This window comes from Pan paniscus, chromosome 23, assembly GCF_029289425.2.
Source record: "Pan paniscus chromosome 23, NHGRI_mPanPan1-v2.0_pri, whole genome shotgun sequence".
Classification (NCBI taxonomy): domain Eukaryota; kingdom Metazoa; phylum Chordata; class Mammalia; order Primates; family Hominidae; genus Pan; species Pan paniscus.
In genome coordinates this window covers 56,083,781-56,107,030 of record NC_085927.1, presented here as the reverse complement: position 1 = coordinate 56,107,030, position 23,250 = coordinate 56,083,781, and the positions used below count along the sequence as shown (strand labels likewise).

Sequence of the window (23,250 nt, the reverse complement as noted above, 5' to 3'; positions counted from 1 at the left end):
GCCCTGCTCCTCAATTAGCATCCCACCTTCTAAGAATCAACACGGGTCTCCACTGAGAGTAACAAGGGTCTCCTCCCGCTCCTGTCTGCATGGTGACATCCACCCAGAGGCATGACCCATGGGCACCTCCCTGGGAAGCCTCCGTGACCTGTGGGCTGTCAAAAGCTCCTCCTTGACTTCTGCAGTGCTGTACACAGTCCCCTGCCCGGCCTGGAATGCACTCAGTGAATGGCCGGGTCCTCCCCAGACCTGGAGCTCCCACAGGCTGGGACCTGTCTGTCCAACTCAGCCTCAGCCCAGGCCCAGCCCAGGATGGGCTAGAAGACATTGCTGAATAATTGCACGCTTCCAATCTCTCTCTCTCTTTTTTTTTTTTTTTTTTTGGAGACAGAGTCTCGCTCTGTTGCCCAGGCTGGAGTGCAGTGGCACAATCTCAGCTCACTGCAACCTCCGCCTCCTGAGTTCAAGCAATTCTCCTTCCTCAGCCTCCTGAGTAGCTGGGATTACAGGCACATGCCACCTCGCCCAGCTAATTTTGCTATTTTTAGTAGAGACGGGGTTTCACCATGTTGGCCAGGCTGGCCTCAAACTCCTAACCTCAGGTGATCCACCCGCCTCGGCCTCCCAAAGTGCTGGGATTCCAGGCGTGAGCCATTGCGTCCGGCCCACACTTCCAATCTCATCTGCAACTGCGCACCCGAGTATCTAGGGTGGTCACACATGAAACAAGTTTTCTTTCCTGTGGTTTCTCGGGGTTAAGTGAAAACAAAATAGGGCAATAGGGCTTCTGTTTGAGACTAAGATGTTAGCTTCATTACTTTGCAAGAAGACTGATTCTAGCTTTTGTTATTCATTGAAGCAATGTTCTTAAGCACTGGCTTCCAGAGTTATCTTTAAAATGTATGTGTGTGTGTGTGTGTATATATGTATTGTTTACTGGGGTCATTTAATCCTCAACACTTAAGCTATTTATTGTATGTTTGCTGTGTGTCAGGTACTATTAGGTTCTCATGACGGTTAATTTTTATCTGTCAATTTGGCTGGCCCGTGGTGCTCAGCTGTTTGGTGAAACACCAGTCTAGGTGTTGCGGTGAAAGTATTTTTTATATATATATATATGTTTTTTAATATATATATTTAATATATATATTTTTAATATATAATTTTTAATATATGTTTTAAATATATATTTAATATACATTTTTAATATATATTTAATATATATTTTTATATATTTAATATATATATTTTTATATATATAATTTTTAATATATATATATTTTTAATATATATATTCTTTTAGATACAGAGTCTTGCTCTGCTGCCCAGGCTGAGTGCAGTGGCATGATCGCCAGCTCACTGCAGCCTCAAACTCCTGGGCTCAAGGGAACCTCCCGCCACAGCCTCCTGAGTAGCCGGAACTACAGGCACATGCCACCATGCCTGGCTAACTTTTTTAATTTATTTTTTCTTTTTGTAGAGACAGAGTCTTGCCATGTTGACCAAGCTTATCTCAAACTCCTGGGCTCAAGCAATCTTACCGCCTCAGCTTCCCAAACAGCTAGGATTACAGGCATAAGCCACTGTGCCCAGTCTCGTGAAGGTATTTCTAGATGCGATTTGAGTAAAGCAAATTACCCTCCATGTGAGTGGGCCTCATCCAATCAGTTAAAGGCCTTAAGAGAAAGACGGAGGCCCCTAGAAGAAGAAATTCTGCCTGCAGACTGCCTCCAGATGTAAGACTAATGCTGACTCCTGCAGCGATTTCCAGCTTGCTGCCCTGCCCTACAGATTTTGAACTTACCAGCCCTCACACTCACATGAGCCAATTCCTTAAAATAAATCTCCATCTCTCTCTCTGTCTCAGAGCTCTCTGGGCTTCTCTGGAGAGTGCTGACTAAATAATACAGCTTATTAACCTGTCCGAACCTCACAACTATTCTGTAATGAAGCTGCAGTGAAGTCAGTCCTGTGTGGTGGTCACTGAGGCTGTTCATGCACATTCCAGGCCTTCTTCTCTTCCCAAGCACACGGTAGAACTGTACTTCCTGGTCTCTTGTGGGTGGGTGAGGTCATGTGATCAGTTCTGGCCAATGACTTGGGAGTGGCAGGGTATCCTTTCATTCTAAACCTTTAATTGCCATTGTAAGCCCCCCCCAGGAAAGCTTGCTTTTCCCTCTTAGTGACAGGTATGTCCAGAGGGCAGTTGCTTCATCAGCTGGGATCCCAGATGGAGACAAGGACATGGTGGCAGAGCCCTCAGCCCTTCTAAGGTAACCACGTAGTATGAGTGAAAAATAAACCTTTGCTGTAATAAGCTCTGGGGAAGAAGAACCAGGGGATGTTTGTTACTGCAGCAAAAACAATCCCATGCTGACTGATACATAATGGTACTACCTCATTCACAGGTGGGATGAAAATCAAGTGAAGAAAATGAGGCCTTTGAACTTTAAGGAACTAGGAGAATAGCAACAGTGGTCCCATTATTTTTAGGACAGGGCCAAGAGAGTCACCATATTTTTAGGGCAGAAAAGAGAGATTAAGAAACAGAAATAATGCGATTTCCAGCTGGCACATACCTGCTTAGGGGGATATCAGGTGTCCAGAAGGGGTAAATTCGAGCAACAGAATCTCTCATCTGTTCCTGATAGCCCAGGTAAAAATAAGCATCATGGGAAAATTTCAGGGCCAACATGTCTGTCGGGTGGTCCTGGAGAATCTGTTCCCATAGTTCACAGGCTTTCGGAAAGTTCCTGGAAACCGAGAAAGATTTCTCACCAACGCTGAACACATAGTCCACCCACACAGGGAGTGTAAGAGGCATTGTTTCTCACCAGTGTCATGGTCTACATGGATGTGTTTTTTTAAAAATCAGTTTCTGACTGGGTGCGGTGGCTTATGCCTGTAATCCCAGCACTTTGGGAGACCAAGGCAGGTGGATCACGAGGTCAGGAGTTCAAGACCAGCCTGGCCAAGATGGTGAAACCCCGTCTCTACTAAAAATACAAAAATGAGCAGGGTGTGGTGATATGTGCCTGTAATCCCAGCTACCCGGGAGGCTGAAGCAGGAGAATCGCTTGAACCCGGGAGGTGGAGGCAGTGAGCCGAGATTGCGCCACTGCATTCCAGCCTGGGCGACAAGAGCAAAACTCTAAATAAATAAATGTAAAAAAATCAGTTTCTATGTTAGGTTGTGAATCAGAAAACAAACTGAAAACCCAGTGGGAACTTTTACTCTTTCGTTCAATTAAAAAAAAAACAAAACTGGTTTAACAAATTGCCAAAGATAATCCCAGTGGAGACCGTGAGACAGCCACCGGAAGTCTCTGAGGTGGAACCCACACCTGGGCTGACTTACCAGGAAGACCAGGCCGCACCTCCCCAGTCTCAGGGTTCGGAATCCCTGAGCCCCTGCACAATCGGCTAAGGTCGCCTAACTCTGCAGGGCATCTCGCCTGCCTGAGCAGACATGGGGGCTGTCCCGGAGAATGAGGGAACCAGCGTAGGAACAGCAGGGGGAGGATGTGAGAGTCAGTGCAAGAGCAAGGAACTTATGGGTGAAGATTTGATTTGATTGTTTATTTCTCACTAGAAGAAGCATGTTTTCTTCTCTCTTCCCTAACCTAGTAATTTCTGTAGTGTGACCCTATTATTTTTGTAAGGAAAATAATATATAATTTACTTAATGAAACAAAGCAAGTTACTTTGGACACTAAGTTGGGAATCTTCACCAACTGCTTCCTTACTCAGCACTCCACCAAGAATAGGGAAGCAGACAGGATGCGATTTTCTGTCAGAGCATCTCAGGAGGCAGGGAGAGAAGCATTCTCCCACCCCGCCCCCCTCCCAAGGGCATCGGGAAAGGGATACCCTGCCACTCCCCCAGCTCAACCTCAGGGTGCCAGCTCCCGGCCCAGGGAGGCCCCTCACCCATTGGCAAATGTCTCTACTGCAGACACGTGCAGCTGCTCCCGCCTTGTCAGCGGCTGGGTTCTTGAAATCTCCACCATTGTCTTCACAGCCAGGTCCAGCTCTTTGTCCAGCTTCACGGAGCTTCCAGTGCCAATCAGCACAAGGCCAGTAGCGATGGCGTGGCCCATCACTGGTGGGAGGTTAGAGAACCGCTGGTGGTTCAGATGGTCCAGCTCAGCCCATCCCAGCCCAGACTCCACATGTCAGAGACACCCCACGTCCCAGGAGGGGCCAGCCAGGCAGCAGCAGGCTGGGCACTGTGGCCCTGCCTACTGTCTAGAACTCAGCCTCGGCGCTTGTCAAGCATGGAGGGAACTGCCAGCCTAAAGGCACCCTTGAACATTTTTCTAGTGAGGACATTCTGCTGAGTGCCAGTGTCTAAAGCACCTTCCCCCTTCAATGGATGAGCCACTTAGAGGCTGCCTGCAGGCTCATCAGCTGACACTATCGCCACAGCCAGCACACGGCTCCCGGGAGGCATCAGTGGATGCTGCTCATAAGGGGCTGGACCAAGGAGGCCCCGGAGCACAGAAGTCATGATCCCATCTGTGCTGCTCACACATGCTAAAAGTTAGGGTGGGGGTGAGTGCCTTGTGGCCCTCGCAGCAGCCTTGCTGGCAGGAGTGCAGGCCCCCAGGCCCCACTGTGGGAGAGCCAGGGTGTCCACTGGCATTTGGAACTTGGTCACTGGCTCAGGCCTGGGACCCAGGACCCAACCATAGTGTGCTAGGCCCACCCATGTGGACCCTGGAAAACAGCTGGTGATTCCGATGGTCGAGCCCAGCCCAGCCCAGCCCAGCTGATGATTCAGGTGGTCGAAGCCCCCTGATCAGGGCTCAAGGTCTGCTCAGAGAGTCCGAGCCCACCCCTGGCTCCTGGCTCCCCATGACTGGGTTTGGCTCCCCCGTCCTCCCCCAGTTATTTCCTTGTTTGTCTTCTCCAGGGCAGTACAAGTCCCCTGCCTTAAGTCTGACTAGGCTGCAGCAGGGTGAGAAGGGTGTCCCTGCCGCACTGACAAGAGCCCTGTCCCCTCATCAGACCTTCTCCCAGGCCCGGAACCTTGCCGCACCGTGGGACCACCCACCCGCAATGCACTGTGCTGGCTTCCCCATGCCCGCTGTACACGTGGCTTGCCTGGATGCCGGCCTCTGTCACCACCTCACCCTGGCCACTCTGGATGAGGCCTCACTGGTCCCCTGACGGAGGCTGCAGCAGCCACCTCTCATGTTCCAGGGGTCTGGGCCTTGGATTCAGGAAGCTTTATCTAATCCCAGGTGTCAACCACCAGCTGGGTGGCTTTAAGTACAGTCTTACTCTTGCCAACCCTCAGTTTCCTCATCTGAGAAATGAGATCAGCATCTTCATTCCCGAATTGATGGTAATTAAAGAAAAGATGAGAAAAATGCCTTCTATTAGAACCTGGCATCTTTATGGGAGTGACTGTTTTTCCAGACACAAAGGCAGCTGTCATCTTCTCTCCCTCTGTGCAAATGCCACCCTGGTTGCTGCCACCCAACCTGCCTTCCCCATCCCAACTGTGTCCCTGTGGTAAAGGAAAGAGAGAGGGGCTGGATGTGCGAAGCGGGGCTCCTCCACCCAGGGAAGGCGTTACTCACCAAAGGTTGGATCTGCTGCTTTCAGCTTTGACAGGCAGCCCTCGATGCCACCGAGACTCTTGTCATTGGTCCATTTTACATACTGAAATGGGAAAAGCAAAACAAGTCCTCATGGAGCCCTTGGATCATTCTAACAAAGGTGGCTCTAAATCCAGGTTTACACTTTGGGAGGCCGAGGCGGGCAGAACATCTGAGGTCAGGAGTTCGAGACCAGCCTGACCAACATGGTAAAACCCCATCTCTACTAAAAATAGAAAAATCAGTGGGGCGTGGTGGTGCATGCCTGTAGTCCCAGCCACTTGGTAGGCAGAGGCATGAGAATCACTTGAACCCGGGGGCTGAGGTTGCAATGAGCCAAGATTGTGCCACTGCACTCCAGCCTGGATGGCAGAGAGAGACTGTCTCAAAAAACAAAAAATAAAAATAAATCCAGATTTGTTTTTCTTTGTAGAACACTGAGTATTTTCTGGACTCTAACCCAAAGAAGGCATAACCTGGCTGATAACTTTCTTCATACGAAGAAATGAAATACACATCACCCAAGGCACACTTTCTAGGGCTAGGGATGCTGCATTTCCAAAAAAGAAACATCAAAAGGCAGGTTCTGGCTGGGTGCGATGGCTCACGCCTGTAATCCCAGTACTTTGGAAGACTGAGGCGGGTGGATCACTTGAGGGCAGGAGTTTGAGACCAGCCTGGCCAACATGGCGAAACTCTGTCTCTACAAATAATACAAAAATTAGTCAGGCGTGGTGGCACGTGTCTGTAGTCCTAGCAACTTGGGCGGCTGAGACTTGGGTGGCTGAGACAGGAGAATCGCCTGAACCTGGGAAGTAGAGGTTGCAGTGAGCTGAGATCGTGCCACTGCACCCCAGCCTGGGTGACAGAGAAAAGGAAAAAAAAAGGCCAGGCGTGGTGGCTCATGCCTGTAAGCCCAGCACTTTGGGAGGCCGAGGTGGGCGGATCATGAGGTCAGGAGATCGAGACCATCTTGGCTAACACGGTGAAACCCCCGTCTCTACTAAAGATACAAAAAATCAGCCGGTTGTGTTGGTGGGCGCCTGTAATCCCAGCTACTCGGGAGGCTGAGGCAGGAGAATGGCGTGAACCCAGGCGCCACTGCACTCCAGCCTGGGCGACAGAGTGAGACTCTGTCTCAAAAAAGAAAAAAAAGAAAAAAGAAAAGAAAGAAAAGGCAGGTTCCTCCTGACAGGTGACCTGCTCCACATCGGCTTCTTCTGCCCTAAGAGGAGACTTGAAGTTGGTCACGATAGGAATATTCCTGCTTCTTATTCATTCGTTTTAAAAATATTCACAGAAAACATTTATTTTACAGAGTTAGAAAGACACAAAAGCTGAAAGATAAAACTTACCCAAATCTCATTTTATCATTTTTTTTTTAATTGAGACAGAATCTTGCCCTGTCACCCAGGCTGGAGTGCAATGGCACGATCTTGGCTCACTGCAACCTCTGCCTCCAGGGTTCAAGCAATTCTCCTGCCTTGGTAGGAGAATCCCTCCTTAGTAGCTGGGATTACAGGTGTGCACCACTGCGCCCGGCTAATTTTTTTTTCCTCTTTTTTGAGATGGAGTCTTGCCCTGTCACCCAGGCTGGAAGGCAGTGGCACTATCTCAGCTCACTACAACCTCCACCTCCCTGGTTCACGAATTCCTCTGCCTCAGCCTCCCGAGTAGCTGGGATTACAGGCCCATGCCACCATGCCCGGCTAATTTTTTTGTATTTTTAGTAGAGACGGGGTTTCACCATGTTGGCCAGGCTGGTGTTGAACTCCTGACCTCAGATGATCCACCTGCCTCAGCCTCCCAAAGTGCTGGGATTACAGGCGTGAGTCACCGCACCCAGCACATCATCATTTTTAACAATTTGCTGTATTTGTACCTGGTCCTTTACTCAAATGCCTGTTTTAAAAAAAGTCCTAGACCTATAATCACACATTAGATTTTAAAATATGCCCTTTCAGCTGTCTAACCTACATCTACACAGAATTAGTACGTGTATTTTTTTTTTAAGACAGGGTTCGCTCTGTTGCCCAGGCTGCAGTACAGTGGCACAATCACAGCTCACTTCAGTCTCAACCGCCCAGGCTCAAGCAATCCCCCTGCCTCAGCCTCCCAAATAGCTGAGACTATAGGCTACGCAAGCATTTTGACAAGATACAGGAGGGTTGGCACAGAGATTTAAAGAAGCCAAGTTCTAACACAGGACAGCACAGAGACACCAATACACGGGACAAAATATACCCAGGCTGGGAGGATGAGCTGCCACTGATTGGGGATGTGGTGTGTAACAAACTGAGTACTAGGGGCCCGGCACAGTGGCTCACGCCTGTAATCCCAGCACTTTGAGAGGCCAAGGCAGGGGAATCACAAGGTCAGGAGTTTGTGACCATCCTGACCAACATGGTGAAACCCCGTCTCTACTAAAGATACAAAAAATCAGCTGGGTATGATGGTGCGTGCCTATAATCCCAGCTACTTCGGAGGCTGAGGCAGGGCAATCGCTTGAACCCGAGAGGCGGAGTTTGCAGTGAGTCAAGACTGCGCCATTGCACTCCAGCCTGGGTGACAGGGCAAGACTCCGTCTCAAACAAAAAACAAATCGAGTACTCTACAGAGGCCAGCGAGATACAGGAAGGGCAAGTGAGCCAGGTCAAACACAAAATAAACAAACAACTCAGATGCCCACAGCAGAGTCCCTTGGCAGGGCAGGCTGGGAACAGGAGAGGCACCCATGGCACAGCTCACAGCATTCCATCAGTCCTCTCTTGTTCAGCCCGTAGGCTTCTAAGAGCTCCCTGAGTCCTCCTGTTACGTGGATGAAGTCAGTATGCAGGGGCCTCACCACCCACGCCAAGGTCAGCTTAGGTTTCTATCACTGCAGTTAGGCTCAGGTTCATCCTGGTTCTGCCTGTAATTCATGGACAACCTTCAAGTCAAGTAGGTTCAACTCTCTGAGCTTCAGTTTCCCCACCTGTCAAGGAAGCTAGTTGGATCTTACTTCTGAGACTTCTCCTAGTTCTAAAACTATAGGACCCTTCATTGGTAGAGAAATGACTGGTAATGTGGCAGAAGGTCTTGGCACAGCCTAGGTGAAGGCAGTATACTCACAGATTCATCCCAGGACAGGATCCCACCTCCTAAGTAGCCGAGCCCTGCATCAGACCCTCAGCAGGCCACAACGGGAGGCCCGGGAAGGCCAGCACCCTCAAAAAACATCCCCACGGCACCCACCGCTGTCCACCCACCACTCAGAGTCCTGGGGAAGGAGGGCGAGTGCAGAGGCCCTTTCAGGACGCTGTGGAGGGCAGAGATATGTCCCCACCCTCCCACGTCCTCCAGTACAAAGTGCACAGATGTGCTGCCATCTATTGCTAAGGTCATGGCGCAATTTAAAAAGCTTTCCCCATGGCCGGGCGCGGTGGCTCACGCCTGTAATCCCAGCACTTTGGGAGGCCGAGGCGGGGGGATCACGAGGTCAGGAGATCGAGACCATCCTGGCTAACACGGTGAAACCCCGTCTCTACTAAAAAATACAAAAAAAATTAGTCGGGGGCAGTGGCGGGTGCCTGTAGTCCCAGCTACTCGGGAGGCTGAGGGACGAGAATGGCGTGAACCCGGGAGGTGGAGCTTGCAGTGAGCCGAGATCGCGCCATTGCACTCCAGCCTGGGCGACAGAGCGAGACTCCGCCTCAAAAACAAAACAAAACAAAAAAACAGCTTTCCCCAATTAAAAAACCTTCCCCTAGACCTCCACAGAAGGGGCCGCGGCCTCTCTCGGCAGGCATACCTGGGTCAGCGTGGCATCGAACAGCTTGCAGGCTTCGTTGCTTGTGGTGGAGAGCGGGAGCCTCGCATCCTTCCAGGCCTACAGACGGCAAGAAGGGAATAGCAGTGCCTTCTCTCCAAGAGCCCTTCAAACTTCAACACACACACGTCTCCTGGCCCCTCTGACCTCCACCTTCCTCATCTGTAAAATGGGCTCAGGCTCCCAGTCCTGGGCCGGTTCCAAGGAGCCCCTTACCTTTGCGGGCTTCCCTGCGTCCCCAGCCATGCCCAGTGAGCTACGTTTTTTAGGAGGTCTTGGGGTCTCCCGAGTACCCTGACAGGCGTCCCTTATTTCCCTCGGTGGGGACTCCACAAGAAGGGCCTCGGGTCCCTTCCAGGCGTTGCCACGGACGCGCCCGTGCGCCCAGGGCTCACCCCACGCCCCGCGCCCGGGCCATGTCTCCCGTTATTCCGCCAGCACCGGGCCACCCCCAGGACCCGGGGCCCGAGGGGGACCTGGTTGGGGGCAGCCTCCGTGTACCTGGCAGTCGCGCAGAGGCGAGGGTGCGGCCATGTTGCGCCGGGTCGGAGTCCACCGCGAGCTCTGGGCACCCGGGCCTTCCGGGGAGTGGGCGGGGCGGGCGCGGAAAGGGGCGGGGCGCGGCGGCCGCGCTCTCCCGCTAGCTCACTGGTGGGTTTCGGACAGACTGGCCCTGGTCCAGGATCCGGGCCCGCCCCAGAGGCCCGACCGGACTACTCTGCAACGCGACGGGTCCCTTGGGAGCAGGGAGCTCCGGGACAGCGGTCACTTTCAAGTTTATGTCGTTGCGGTCGGCAGCTACCCGCGCGCGCACGGCACACACTCACTTGGCGTTCGGGGCCGGCTTCACTGGGTCGTCCCGCCGCCTCCATCCTCCCTTCTCAAGGATTTGCAGCGGAAAAATCGCTCTGTCTCCTGCAGTAGCGGCTTCTCCCTCTGGACTGGCCCGGTCTGGCCCGGCCTGAACTCTGCCATCAGCCACACACCAGCCCCAGTCCAATGGGCTCCCCTAGTTTAATTTGCCCCCGCCCCAGGGTGCACGAATCAAGGGCGTAAACCAAGCGCACGGGCAGATCTGGCCTTTATTTAAAATGCTATTTTGTTCATCATGGACTTTTTGCATTAGTTTTGATTTTTGAAATATTGCACTGAAGTATTATTTGTTTTATGTGAGAGCTGTAAAGATAAAACTCTTAGAAGAAAACAGAAGTAAATCTTCATGGCCTTGGATTTAGCAATGGATTCTTAGATGTAACACCAAAAGGACAAGCAACAACAACAAAATAGATAAGTTGGACTTCGTCAAAATTAAAAACTTTTCTGAATCAAAGGACACTACTCAGGAAACTGAAAAGATTAACACAATGGGAAAAAATATTTGTAAATCATATATTGGGTAAGAGTCTAGAATCCAGAATACATAAAGAAATCTTGGCCGGGCACAGCAGCTCACGTCTGTAATCCCAGCCCTTTGGGAGGCTGAGTCAGGTGGATCACCTGAGGTCAGGAGTTCAAGACCAGCCTGGCCAACATGGTGAAACCTTATCTCTATTAAAAGTACAAAAATAGCCAGGCGTGGTGGTGCACGCCTGTAATCCCAACTACTTGGGTGACTGAGGCAGGAGAATCGCTTGAACCCGGGAAGTGGAGGTTGGAGTAAGCCGAGATTGTGCCACTGCACTCCAACCTGGGCAATAGAGCCAGACTCTGTCTCAAAAAAAAAAAAAAGAATTCTTACAACTCAACAGTGAAATGACAAACAGCCCAAATTTAAAGTGGGCAAAGAATTTGAGGTGACAGTTCTCCAAAGAAGACACACTTTTCCTACAGCGTTTTCAAGGTTCATTCATACTGAAGGAAGAGGCAGACACAAAAGGTCACACTTGTATTAGTGCATTTACATGCATGTCCAGAATACGCAAACATAGAGACAGAAAGAAGATTGGTGGTGACCAGGGACTGAGGGGATAGGGATGATAAGTCACTGAAGCCTTCAACTCCTGGCTCCAGCAATCCTCCCACCTCAGCCTCCCATAAATGGTTACTTTTATGTGAACTTTACCTCAATAAAAGAGAATTTGTCTTGATTATTGAGTTTTTGGTGCCCCTCCACCCTTAAATTTTGCACTTGAGCTGAGTACTAATATGGACTAATACAGTAAATTGGTACCATTAGAGTGGGGTGTTGCCAAAAATATACCTGAAAATGTGGAAGCAACTTTGGAACTGGGTAATGGGCAGAGGTTGGAACAGTTTGGAGGGGTCAGAAGAAGACAGGAGTATGTGGGAAATTTTGGAACTTCCCAGATACTTGTTGAATGGCTTTGCCCAAAATGCTGATAGTGATATGGACAATAAGGTACAGGTTGAGGTGGTCTCAGATGGAGATGAGGAACTGGAGCAAAGGTGACGCTTGTTATGTTTTAGCAAAGAGACTGGCAGCATTTTGCCCCTGCCCTAGAGATTTGTGGGACTTTGAACTTGAAAGAGATGATTTAGGGTATCTGGCAGAAGAAATTTCTAAGCAGCAAAGCATTCAAGAAATGACTTGGATGCTGTTAAAAGCATTCGGTTTTAAAAGGGAAACAGAGCATAAAAGTTTGAAAAATTTGCAGACTGAAAATGTGATAGAAAATTCCATTTTCTGAGGAGAATTCAAACCAGCTGCAGAAATTTGTATAAATAACAAGCAGCCAAATGTTAATCCCCAAGACAATGGGGAAAAGGTCTCCAGGGCATGTCAGACGTCTTCATGGCAGCCCCTCCCATCACAGGCCTGGAGGCCCAGGAGGAAAAAGTGGTTTTGTGGGCTGGGCCCAGGGTCCCCAAGCTGTGTGCAGCCTAGGGATTTGGTGCCCTGTGTCCCAGCTGCTCCAGCTGTGGCTAAAAAAGGCCAATGTAGAGCTCGGGCTGTGGCTTCAGAGGTTGCAAGCCCCAAGCCTTGGCAGCTTCCATGTGGTGTTGAGCCTGCAGTTGCACAGAAGTCAAGAATTGAGGTTTGGGAACCTCTGCCTAGATTTCAGAAGATATATGGCAACACCTGGATGCCAGGCAGAAGTTTACTGTAGGGGGAAGGCTCTCATGGAGAACCTGTGCTAGGGCAGTGTGGAAGGGAAATGTAGGGTTAGAGCCCCCCCACAGAGTCCCTACTGGGGCACCGCCTAGTGGAGCTGTGAGAAGAGGGCCACCATCCTCCAGACCCTAGAATGGTAGACTCACCAACAGCTTGCACCATGAGTCTAGAAAAGCTGCAGACACTCAAAACCAGCCCACGAAGGCAACCAGGAGGGAGGCTGTACCCTGCAAAGCCACAGGGGCGGAGCTGCCCAAGACCATAGGAACCCACCTCTTGCATCAGCATGAGCTGGATTTGAGACATGAAGTCAAAGGAGATAATTTTGGAGCTTTAGGATTTGACTGCCCCACTGGATTTCAGACTTTCATGGGCCCTATAACGCCTTTGTTTGGCCAATTTCTCCCATTTGGAATGGTTGTCTTTACCCAATGTCTGTACCCCACTGTATCTAGGAAATAACTAACTTGCTTTTGATTTTTTTTCTGTTTTTTGAGACAGAGTTTCGTTCCTGTTGCCCAGGCTGGAGCGCAATGACACGATCTTGGCTCACCGCAACCTCTGCTTCCCGGGTTCAAGCGATTCTCCTGCCTCAGCCTCCCGAGTAGCTGGGATTACAGGCATGCACCACCACACCCGGCTAATTTTGTATTTTTAGTAGAGATGGGGTTTCTCCATGTTGGTCAGGCTGGTCTCAAACTCCCAAGCTCAGGTGATCTGCCCGCTTCAGCCTCCCAAAGTGCTGGGATTACAGGCGTGAGCCACTGCGCCCAGCCAGTTGCTTTTGATTTTACAGGCTCATAAGCATAAGCGACTTCCTTTGTCTCAGACAGGACTTTGGACTGTGGACTTTTGAGTTAATGTGAAATGAGTTAAGACTTTGGAGGACTGTTGGGAAGGCATGATTGGTTTTGAAATGTGAGGAGATGAGATTTGGCAGGGGTGGAATGATATAGTTTGGCTCTGTGTCCCCACCCAAATCTCATCTTGTAGTCCCATAATTCCCACATGTTGTGGGAGGGACCGGGTGGGAGATAATTGAATCACAGGGGCAGTTTCCCCCATATTGTTCTGTGGTAGTGAATAAGTCTCAGGAGATCTGATGCTTTTATCAGGGGCTTCCGCTTTTGCGTCTTCCTCATTTTCTCTTGCCACTGCCATGCAAGAAGTGCTTTTTGCCTCCTGCCATGATTCTGAGGCCTCCCCAGCCATATGGAACTGTAAGTCCAATTAAACCTCTTTTTCTTCCCAGTCTTGATTATGTCTTTATCAGCAGCATGAAAACGGACTAATACAGGGGAGGGCCAATTAAGACCACGAGTTTGAGACCAGCCTGTGAAACACAGCAAGACACCATCTCTACAAAAATAAAAAATAAAAAATAAATCAGTCAGGTGTAGTGGTGTAGACCTGTAGTATGGGAGGCTGAGGCAGGAGGATTCCTTGAGCCCAGGAGTTCAAGGTTACAGTGAGCTATGATTGCACCATTGCACTCCAGCCTGGGCAACAGAGAAAGACCCTGTCTCTAAAATCATTCAATCAATCAATCAAGTCCCAAAATATACAGCAAAAATGGACAGAGTTAAAGAATGAGGCCAGACACAGTGGCTCATGCCTGTAATCCCAGCACTTTGGGAGGCCGAGGTGGGTGGATCACTTGAGGTCAAGCCATTGCACTCCAGCCTGGGTGACAGAGACTCCGTCTCAAAAAACAAACAAACAAAAAACAAAACCCCCAAACCAACTAGAAAGAAAAGAGCAAAGCGACCCCAAAGTAAGAAACCGAGAATCAGACCTTCCTGGGCGCCCAGGGATCTCACAGTTCCCTCCTGATCTCCCATTTTGTGACTGGCTTTCCCAAGGGTTCCTGCTGAAGCCCCTTCTCCGTGGTCAGCTCTGTGGTCTGCACGGGGCTGAACTGCCCTCCTGAGCCATCCTGACCCTGGGCCTGCACACACTTGGGGACGGAGAGGGAAGAGGTACCCAAGAAGTCCCCAGTGCCGACTGACCCCAAGCTCCGAGGTCCCAGCTGCTCTCTGGGACTCTGTCCCTGGGACCCCTCTGCCAGCGCCCTTCGACGCCCGAGACCCCCACTGTCCCCAAGACCCTCACTATCCCCGCGACCCCGGTGGCGGTTGGGCGCGCCTCGCGGCCTTTCCCAGCTTCTCCTGGGCCGGCGCCATGAGGCCTGGGCCCGTTCTCCTCCTTCTGGGCGTGGGCCTGAGCCTGAGCGTCGGCCGCCTCCCGCTGCCGCCGGCTCCTCGCGGGGCACAAGCCGCCGTCTCCGGGGCGCCCGGTGGCCTCCTCAGGGGCGCCCCGGGCCTCGGGGTGCGCGGCGGCCGCGCCCTCCTCAGTCTGCGGCCCAGCGCGGTGCGGGCGGGCGGCGCTGTCCTGAGCGGCCGCGGCAGCCTCTGCTTCCCCCGTGGCGGGGCCGGGCGGCGCTGGTACTGCCTCGACTTGCGCGTCCTGCTCAGCGCCCAACGCCTGCCCTGGCCGGCCGCGCCCGCGCTCGTCGACCTGCAGCTCTCCGCGCGCGAAGGCCGCCTCTCCCTGACGTGGTCCGTGCGGCTGCCGCGCTCGCCCGGGCGCCTGGCCTGGGCCTTCCGCCTGCGGCTGCTCGGACCCGGCGCCGCCCGCCCGGCCTCCCCCGCGGCCCGCGTCTCCCCGCGCTCCGCCGCGCCAGGCCCGCGGCCCCAGCAGGGCTTCGTGGCCCGCACCGAGTGCCCCACAGACGGCCCCGCGCGCGTGATGTTGCAGGCCGTCAACTCGTCCAGCCACAGAGCCGTCGAGTCGTCCGTGTCCTGTCAGATAAACGCCTGCGTCATCCAGCGCGTGAGGATCAACACGGACCAGAAGGGCGCCCCCGTGCGCCTGAGCATGAAGGCGGAGGCCACCATCAACGCCTCGGTGCAGCTGGACTGCCCGGCCGCGCGCGCCATCGCCCAGTACTGGCAGGTGTTCTCCGTGCCCGCCGTGGGTCAGGCGCCCGACTGGACGCAGCCCTTGGATCTGCCCCAGCTCGAGATCAGGAACAGCCCCTTGTTCATTCACATCCCCAGCAATTCGTTACAGTGGGGAGTGTATGTGTTTAATTTTACGGTGTCCATCACCACAGGGAACCCCAAGATGCCCGAGGTGAAAGACTCGGACGCCGTCTATGTCTGGATCGTCAGGAGTTCCCTGCAGGCGGTGGTGCTTGGCGATGCCAACATAACAGCTAATTTCACAGAGCAGCTGATTCTGGACGGGTCCACGTCCTCGGACCCAGATGCGGACAGCCCGTTACAGGGACTCCAGTTCTTTTGGTACTGTACCACAGATCCCAGAAACTACCGCGGGGATCGAATAAACCTGGGGAGCAAGGAAGTCTGTCGCCCCGAGCAGGCCAATCTGAAATGGCCCTGGGCCTCGGGCCCTGTACTGACACTTTTGCCAGAAACACTTAAAGGCGACCACGTGTATTTCTTCAGAATGGTGATTCGGAAGGACTCTAGGACAGCGTTTTCTGATAAGAGGGTCCACGTGCTCCAAGGACCAAAAGCCATAGCACACATCACATGTATTGAAAATTGTGAGAGAAACTTCATTGTCTCTGATAGATTTTCTTTGTTCCTAAATTGCACAAATTGTGCAAGCCGTGATTTCTATAAATGGTCAATTTTGTCTTCTTCAGGTGGTGAGATGCTATTTGATTGGATGGGGGAAACTGTAACAGGAAGGAATGGTGCTTATCTGTCTATAAAAGCTTTTGCTTTTCGGCATTTTTTGGAAGCTGAGTTTTCGATTTCTCTGTATCTAGCATGTTGGAGTGGAGTGACCTCGGTCTTCAGGCATTCTTTTATTATTAACCATGGCCCTCAGATCGGAGAATGCAAAATTAATCCAGCTAAAGGAATTGCACTTATTACTAAATTTGTTGTCCAGTGTAGTAATTTTAGGGATAAGCACGTCCCTCTTACATATAAAATAATTGTTTCTGATTTGCACAGTGTTGGTGAAATCAGTTCAGTAAAAGAGAACACCCTGGGGACCATCCTGTACTTGGGGCCTCAGTCCACAGCACCCCCTTCCTTTCTCCCTGTTGGTACGTTGGCTAGTCAATATGGCTTGAAGATATATGCCCAGGTCTATGACTCTCTAGGAGCTTTTTCTCAGGTGACTTTGCATGCCACCGCACAGGCTCCCACTGACAAAAATTCATCAAAGACAGTGTTGAATCAGTTACTCAGTTTCACCGTGGGACCAAGTTCATTGCTGTCTACTTTGATTCAAAAGCAGGATTTTTTACCTGCAGGTTACTTACTGTATATAGTAGCTTCCGTTTTGAATAACATGAAAACTGAATTACCTCTCCAAGATGACAGAGTCAATCTCCGAAAACACCTCATCGATCAGTCTTTCCTTCTTCCTGTAAGCACTTTGGTAGAAATTGGCCAGGTAGTCATGACTATTACCAAATTAACCCAGAAACCCTCTGAATTCACTTGGGATGCTCAGAAACGTGCCACCATGAGGGTATGGCAAGCAAATCAAGCCCTACAAGAGTATCAGCAAAAAGATAAACGCTTTCGATCTGAACAAATAGAAATCGTGAGTACTGGAATACTAATGAGTTTGTCTAATATTCTTAAAATGACTTCTCCTCACCAAGTAGTTAAAGATCCTTTCTATGTAATAGAATCTCTATCAGACACAATACTGGCTAATAAAGTGCCAGGGAACAAAACCACCTCAATGAGAACCCCCAATTTCAACATGTATGTCAAGAAAGTTGAAAAGTGGGGTATTAACCAGCTCTTCAGAAATGAGAAACACTGCAGAAATTGTTTTTATCCAACACTCAATGTGAGCAGTGTTCCTGGTCTGTCTGCAAATGGTCCCGTTTCTACAATGTTTTGTGATTTCACAAATGACCCCTTTCCTTGGTTAAATGATCAGGAAAACACTTCGGTGGAGGTGTCTGGATTCAGAATGACAGGAGTTGCAGATAACGGTAGTGTGCTAGAGATCACACCTGATGTAGCGGAAGTGTACCTTGTCAGGAAAAACTTGACCTTTGCAGCTTTTAATCTCACAGTGGGACCCAACAGCGAGGTTGATGGGTCCTTGAAGAAGACGACAGGTGGGTTTAGCTTTCAAGTGGACAGCACAGTGCTTAGGGAGGTTCTGGTCCACATAGTAACAGAAGTGATGGTGCTGTTCACAGTGTTGGTGTACACAGGCAGTCAGATCACTCCCACAGCGCTGGTCGCCACCTTCCTGGTGCCTCATGACATCCCTCCAGTTGCCAGCCAGAGTGCCCTGTTTGACCCAGCCTGCACAGTGAAGAAGGCCCGTGTAGTCTGCCTCCCTGTGTCCCTGCTGCAACTCATAGCTCAGCACAGCCACTCTCCCCACTGTACTGTATCTGTAGTTCTGCAGGCACCTCGTTTTGTCATGAAGCTCAATGACAAGCTAGTGAGAATTTCTATTTTCAGCGTCCAGTGCTTGGACATGTATGGGATCCAGAGTGAATGGAGAGAGGGTTACTGCATTCTTGGTGAGAAGACCAGCTGGCATGAGGTGCACTGCATCTGCAAGAAGGCAGTAAGGGCTAGGCGGCAGCTGGGCACAATCGGACTCACTGGCATTCACCTGCATACCCACTATGTGATGGCCAAGGTGATTGTGATCCCTAATCCTGTGGATCTACGGTTAAACATCATCAAGAGCCTTCACCAAAACCCCGTGACCCTCTTCACTGTGCTTTTCATTATTCTCTTATACGTGGGCCTAGCTTTTTGGGCTTTATACAGGGATGAAATGGACCAGCATCTTCGGGGGCATGTGATAGTTCTACCAGATAATGATCCTTATGATAATTTATGCTACTTGGTGACTATTTTTACAGGAAGTCGTTGGGGGTCTGGGACCAGGGCCAATGTCTTTGTGCAACTTAGAGGAACTGTGAGTACCAGCGACGTGCATTGTTTAAGCCATCCACATTTCACAACTCTCTACCGAGGTAGCATCAACACTTTCCTCCTAACGACAAAAAGTGACTTGGGGGACATCCATTCCATCCGTGTGTGGCACAACAACGAGGGTCGATCGCCTAGCTGGTATTTAAGTAGAATCAAAGTGGAAAATCTGTTTAGCAGGCACATTTGGCTGTTCATATGCCAGAAATGGCTTTCTGTTGATACCACTTTGGACAGAACATTTCATGTTACCCATCCAGATGAGCCTCTGACTAGAAAAGACTTTTTCTTTATAGATGTGAGTAGTAATCTCCGGAAAAACCACATGTGGTTCTCTATTTTTGCTAGTGTTGTTGCTAAAACATTCAATAGGCTCCAGAGATTGTCCTGTTGTTTAGCAATGTTGCTTAGCTCTCTTCTTTGTAACATTATGTTCTTTAATCTAAATAGACAAGAACAAACTGAGTCAAGAGAGAGGAAATACATGAGATCAATGATGATAGGAATTGAAAGTGTCTTAATTACAATCCCTGTGCAATTATTAATAACTTTTTTGTTCACCTGTTCCCAGAGGAAACCTCAAGCGGATCTAAATGAGGTATCTCCTCAAAAGCATCCTCTAATGTCAGAAGCAAGTGAGCACTGGGAAGAATACTTGAGAAAGTGGCATGCTTATGAAACTGCTAAGGTGCACCCCAGGGAGGTTGCAAAACCTGCATCTAAAGGAAAGCCCAGGCTTCCAAAGGCTTCTCCTAAGGCAACCTCCAAACCCAAGCACAGGCATAGGAAAGCACAAATCAAGACCCCGGAGACCCTCGGGCCAAATACAAATTCCAGTAACAACATAGAAGATGATCAGGATGTCCATTCCGAACAGCACCCTTCCCAAAAGGATCTCCAGCAGCTTAAGAAAAAGCCCCGGATCGTCCTACCTTGGTGGTGTGTTTATGTTGCATGGTTTTTGGTTTTTGCTACTTCTAGCATATCCTCATTCTTCATTGTATTTTATGGACTGACTTACGGCTATGACAAGTCAATAGAATGGCTCTTTGCATCTTTTTGTTCATTCTGTCAGTCAGTTCTTCTGGTGCAGCCATCTAAAATTATACTCTTGTCAGGCTTCAGAACGAATAAACCCAAGTATTGCAAAAACCTTTCATGGTCAACCGAGTATAAATATACTGAGATCAGGTTGGATGGAATGCGTATGCATCCAGAAGAAATGCAGAGGATACATGACCAGATCGTCCGAATCCGAGGCACGAGGATGTACCAACCCCTTACAGAAGATGAAATCAGAATATTCAAAAGAAAGAAGAGGATCAAGAGAAGAGCACTCCTGTTTCTGAGTTACATTCTAACTCACTTTATCTTTCTAGCCCTTCTGTTGATCCTTATCGTCTTACTACGTCACACTGACTGCTTTTACTATAACCAGTTTATTCGTGATCGGTTCTCTATGGATCTTGCTACTGTGACTAAGCTGGAAGACATCTATAGATGGCTAAACAGCGTGCTGTTGCCTTTGTTACACAATGACCTGAATCCAACATTTCTTCCTGAAAGCTCGTCTAAAATCCTTGGCCTTCCATTGATGAGGCAAGTGAGAGCAAAATCTAGTGAAAAAATGTGTCTACCTGCCGAAAAGTTTGTGCAAAACAGCATCAGAAGAGAAATTCATTGTCACCCCAAATATGGCATTGACCCAGAAGACACAAAAAACTATTCTGGCTTTTGGAATGAAGTTGATAAGCAGGCTATAGATGAGAGTACCAATGGATTTACTTATAAGCCTCAAGGAACGCAATGGCTATATTATTCCTATGGACTACTACACACCTATGGATCTGGAGGATATGCACTCTATTTTTTTCCAGAACAGCAGCGGTTTAATTCCACACGGAGGCTCAAAGAACTTCAAGAAAGCAATTGGCTGGATGAGAAGACATGGGCTGTGGTTTTGGAATTAACAACTTTTAATCCAGATATAAATCTGTTCTGTAGCATTTCGGTCATATTTGAAGTCTCTCAGTTAGGAGTTGTCAACACAAGCGTATCTCTGCACTCTTTTTCACTTGCTGATTTTGACAGAAAAGCTTCAGCAGAAATCTACTTGTATGTGGCCATTCTCATTTTTTTCTTAGCCTACGTTGTTGATGAGGGTTGTATCATTATGCAAGAAAGAGCCTCCTATGTGAGAAGTGTGTATAATTTGCTCAACTTTGCTTTAAAGTGCATATTTACTGTGCTGATTGTGCTCTTTCTCAGGAAACATTTCCTGGCCACTGGCATAATTCGGTTTTACTTGTCGAACCCGGAAGACTTCATTCCCTTTCATGCAGTTTCTCAGGTAGATCACATTATGAGGATAATTTTGGGTTTCCTGTTATTTCTGACAATTTTGAAGACCCTCAGGTATTCCAGATTCTTCTACGATGTGCGCCTGGCTCAGAGGGCCATCCAGGCTGCCCTACCCGGCATCTGCCACATGGCATTTGTTGTGTCCGTGTATTTCTTCGTATACATAGCTTTTGGTTACCTGGTGTTTGGTCAGCATGAATGGAACTACAGTAACTTGATTCATTCCACTCAGACAGTATTTTCCTATTGTGTCTCAGCTTTCCAGAACACTGAATTTTCCAATAACAGGATTCTAGGGGTCCTGTTCCTCTCATCTTTCATGCTGGTGATGATCTGCGTCTTGATCAACTTATTTCAGGCTGTAATTCTGTCTGCACATGAGGGAATGAAGCAGCCCGTGTATGAGGAGCCATCGGATGAAGTGGAAGCAATGACCTATTTGTGCCGTAAGCTGAGAACCATGTTCAGCTTTCTGACCTCGCAATCTAAGGCCAAAGATGAGCCTGAGTTCTTTATTGACATGCTGTATGGGCAGCCAGAGAAGAACAGCCACCGTTATCTGGGGCTGAAGACCAGAAACATCAACGGGAAGAAAATGGTTTACCTTGTTGTTTGATGAATGATGGTTTCATGAGTCACAAGCAAGCGTTCCCCCAACTGCTGAGTCTGTGGGATTAAGGGGATTAGGGAGTGTCAGTGGCTTAGTCATGCTTTCTACTCATGTCCTTCACAAGGCACATCCCCTACATTTGGAAGAATCCCCAATCTTGACCTCTGCTCTTGGGAGTGTAAAAGTTGGGAGTGTAGTGTAGCATCTGGGGAGACAGCAGGATCACAGTGTGGGATTCCTGGACTGATTTCCCTTTAGAGGGGAGTTATGTGACTCCCCGTACAAGGGCAACCCTGTTTCTTTGGTGCCTGCAGTTTAGAGAAGGCAGAGCCACTGGTTTTGAGAACCAGATTTGAGAGAGGGACCTGGCCAGGGTGGAGCATTGTCTGGGTGTTTCTGCGCTTGACCCATGCTGTAAGCTAATGGCCTGTTGCTCCTGACAGAGCCCCAAACTCCTCGGCCTCACTTGGAGGCCCCTTTGTAGACCAGGGCTCCCCTCCTCTTGTTCCCCCTGGGCTTAGGGCCTCGTGGGGAGTTCCAGGACTTGCTTCATGCTTGGGAATGCAGATGTGGTGCTTCTCATTTATTCTTAAAGCTACTGGTAGTTAAAGTAAAATTCAGTAACATTTTCTGACCAAGAGACATGTTTTGTTAAACAACAAAAAGGTACATATGGGTTCACATTGAAATATGTCTATATGCTGAATATAGCAACGTATGCATCTAAGATTTGGGCATTTGGTTATTCATGGCGTGCTGGACTATTTAGGAATAAGGAAAATGTGGTTTATTACTTAAGAGAAACAAGGGCTGGTAGCTGTACTATTTTCACTCAGAAGCATGTTCATTTATGTAGATGCCACTTTAAGCTTTATCAGAATTAAATGTGAGATTTCTTCTTTGAGCCTTGCAGTGATTTCTGTGTGAGGGGCATATACACACATAGCTGCTGCCCTCAAAGTGGAGTCCCAGAAAAGGGGGACAACCAAATGAGATGGGTGGCTGCTTTGTACACACCTCGGTGTCCATCATCCTCAGCTGCACTGAAATGGCCATAGCACACTAGGCCCCTGCAGACACACGTAGATTCCTTCCATCGTTTCCTTCAACGGGATGCCTAGACCTGGGCAGAATGTAGTTCTGTCTCACCTGTTGCCAGGTGGGAAGATGAAAAGGTCTCATGATTCACCCAAGGCTGCACACAGTTAGCAAGGGTCAGAAGGTCACATGGGGGCTGGGCTCAGTGGCTCATGCCTGTAATCCCAGCACTTTGGGAGGCCGAGGTGGGCGGATCACTTGAGGTCAGGAGTTCGAGACCAGCCTGGCCAACATGGTGAAACCCCGTATCTACTAAAAATACAAATATTAGCCGGGCATGGTGGTGGGTACCTGTAGTCCAGGTACTCAAGGGGCTGAGGCAGGAGAATCACTTGAACCCAGGAGGCAGAAGTTGCAGTGAGCTGAGATCTCACCACTGCACTCCAGCCTGGGCAACAGAGCGTGACTCTATCTCAAAACAAACAACAAAAAAAGTCAGATGGGGATTTTCTAACTGCCTTGGTGGGAAGGCCATGGGAGTGGCCTGGCCCACACTGGCCCACTGGTTGCGACTGGGGCACATGTTCTTGAGATAGCACCTCTCTTAACCACCTGACTTCTGAACGGATTGAAAAAAAGCGTCAGCAGGTGTCCAAATGATTACTTTTTACTGATAGAGGCTGGTTGCAGTTGGGTCAAATGCACTTGCCCACTGAACTGCAGAATGAGGGAGTTCGAGACCCAGTTGCAGGCAAGTTGCAGAGGCCTGCCCTTCAAGGCAGCAGAGGCTGCTG

General features: G+C 49.6%; 2 protein-coding genes across 2 annotated transcripts in view; one reads left to right on the top strand and one right to left on the bottom strand.

The window, feature by feature from the left end:
- Positions 1–12,221, bottom strand: part of TTC38 (tetratricopeptide repeat domain 38) — a 28,623-nt gene extending 16,402 nt beyond the window's left edge. The window contains exons 1-5 of the mRNA XM_003812380.4: positions 9,916–12,221; positions 9,397–9,474; positions 5,589–5,670; positions 3,931–4,102; positions 2,580–2,753 (exon numbers count right to left, since the gene is read on the bottom strand). Of these exons, the coding sequence (XP_003812428.3) occupies positions 2,580–2,753; positions 3,931–4,102; positions 5,589–5,670; positions 9,397–9,474; positions 9,916–9,948 (539 nt within the window). The 5' untranslated portion in view covers positions 9,949–12,221. The remainder of the gene's footprint in view (positions 1–2,579; positions 2,754–3,930; positions 4,103–5,588; positions 5,671–9,396; positions 9,475–9,915) is intronic.
- Positions 12,222–12,485: 264 nt separating this feature from the next.
- On the top strand, positions 12,486–23,019 carry PKDREJ (polycystin family receptor for egg jelly). Its single transcript, XM_014343344.6, has one exon. The coding sequence runs from the start codon at positions 14,669–14,671 to the stop codon at positions 21,422–21,424; it is 6,756 nt and encodes a 2,251-aa protein (XP_014198830.4). The 5' UTR covers positions 12,486–14,668; the 3' UTR covers positions 21,425–23,019.
- Positions 23,020–23,250: the final 231 nt, after the last annotated feature.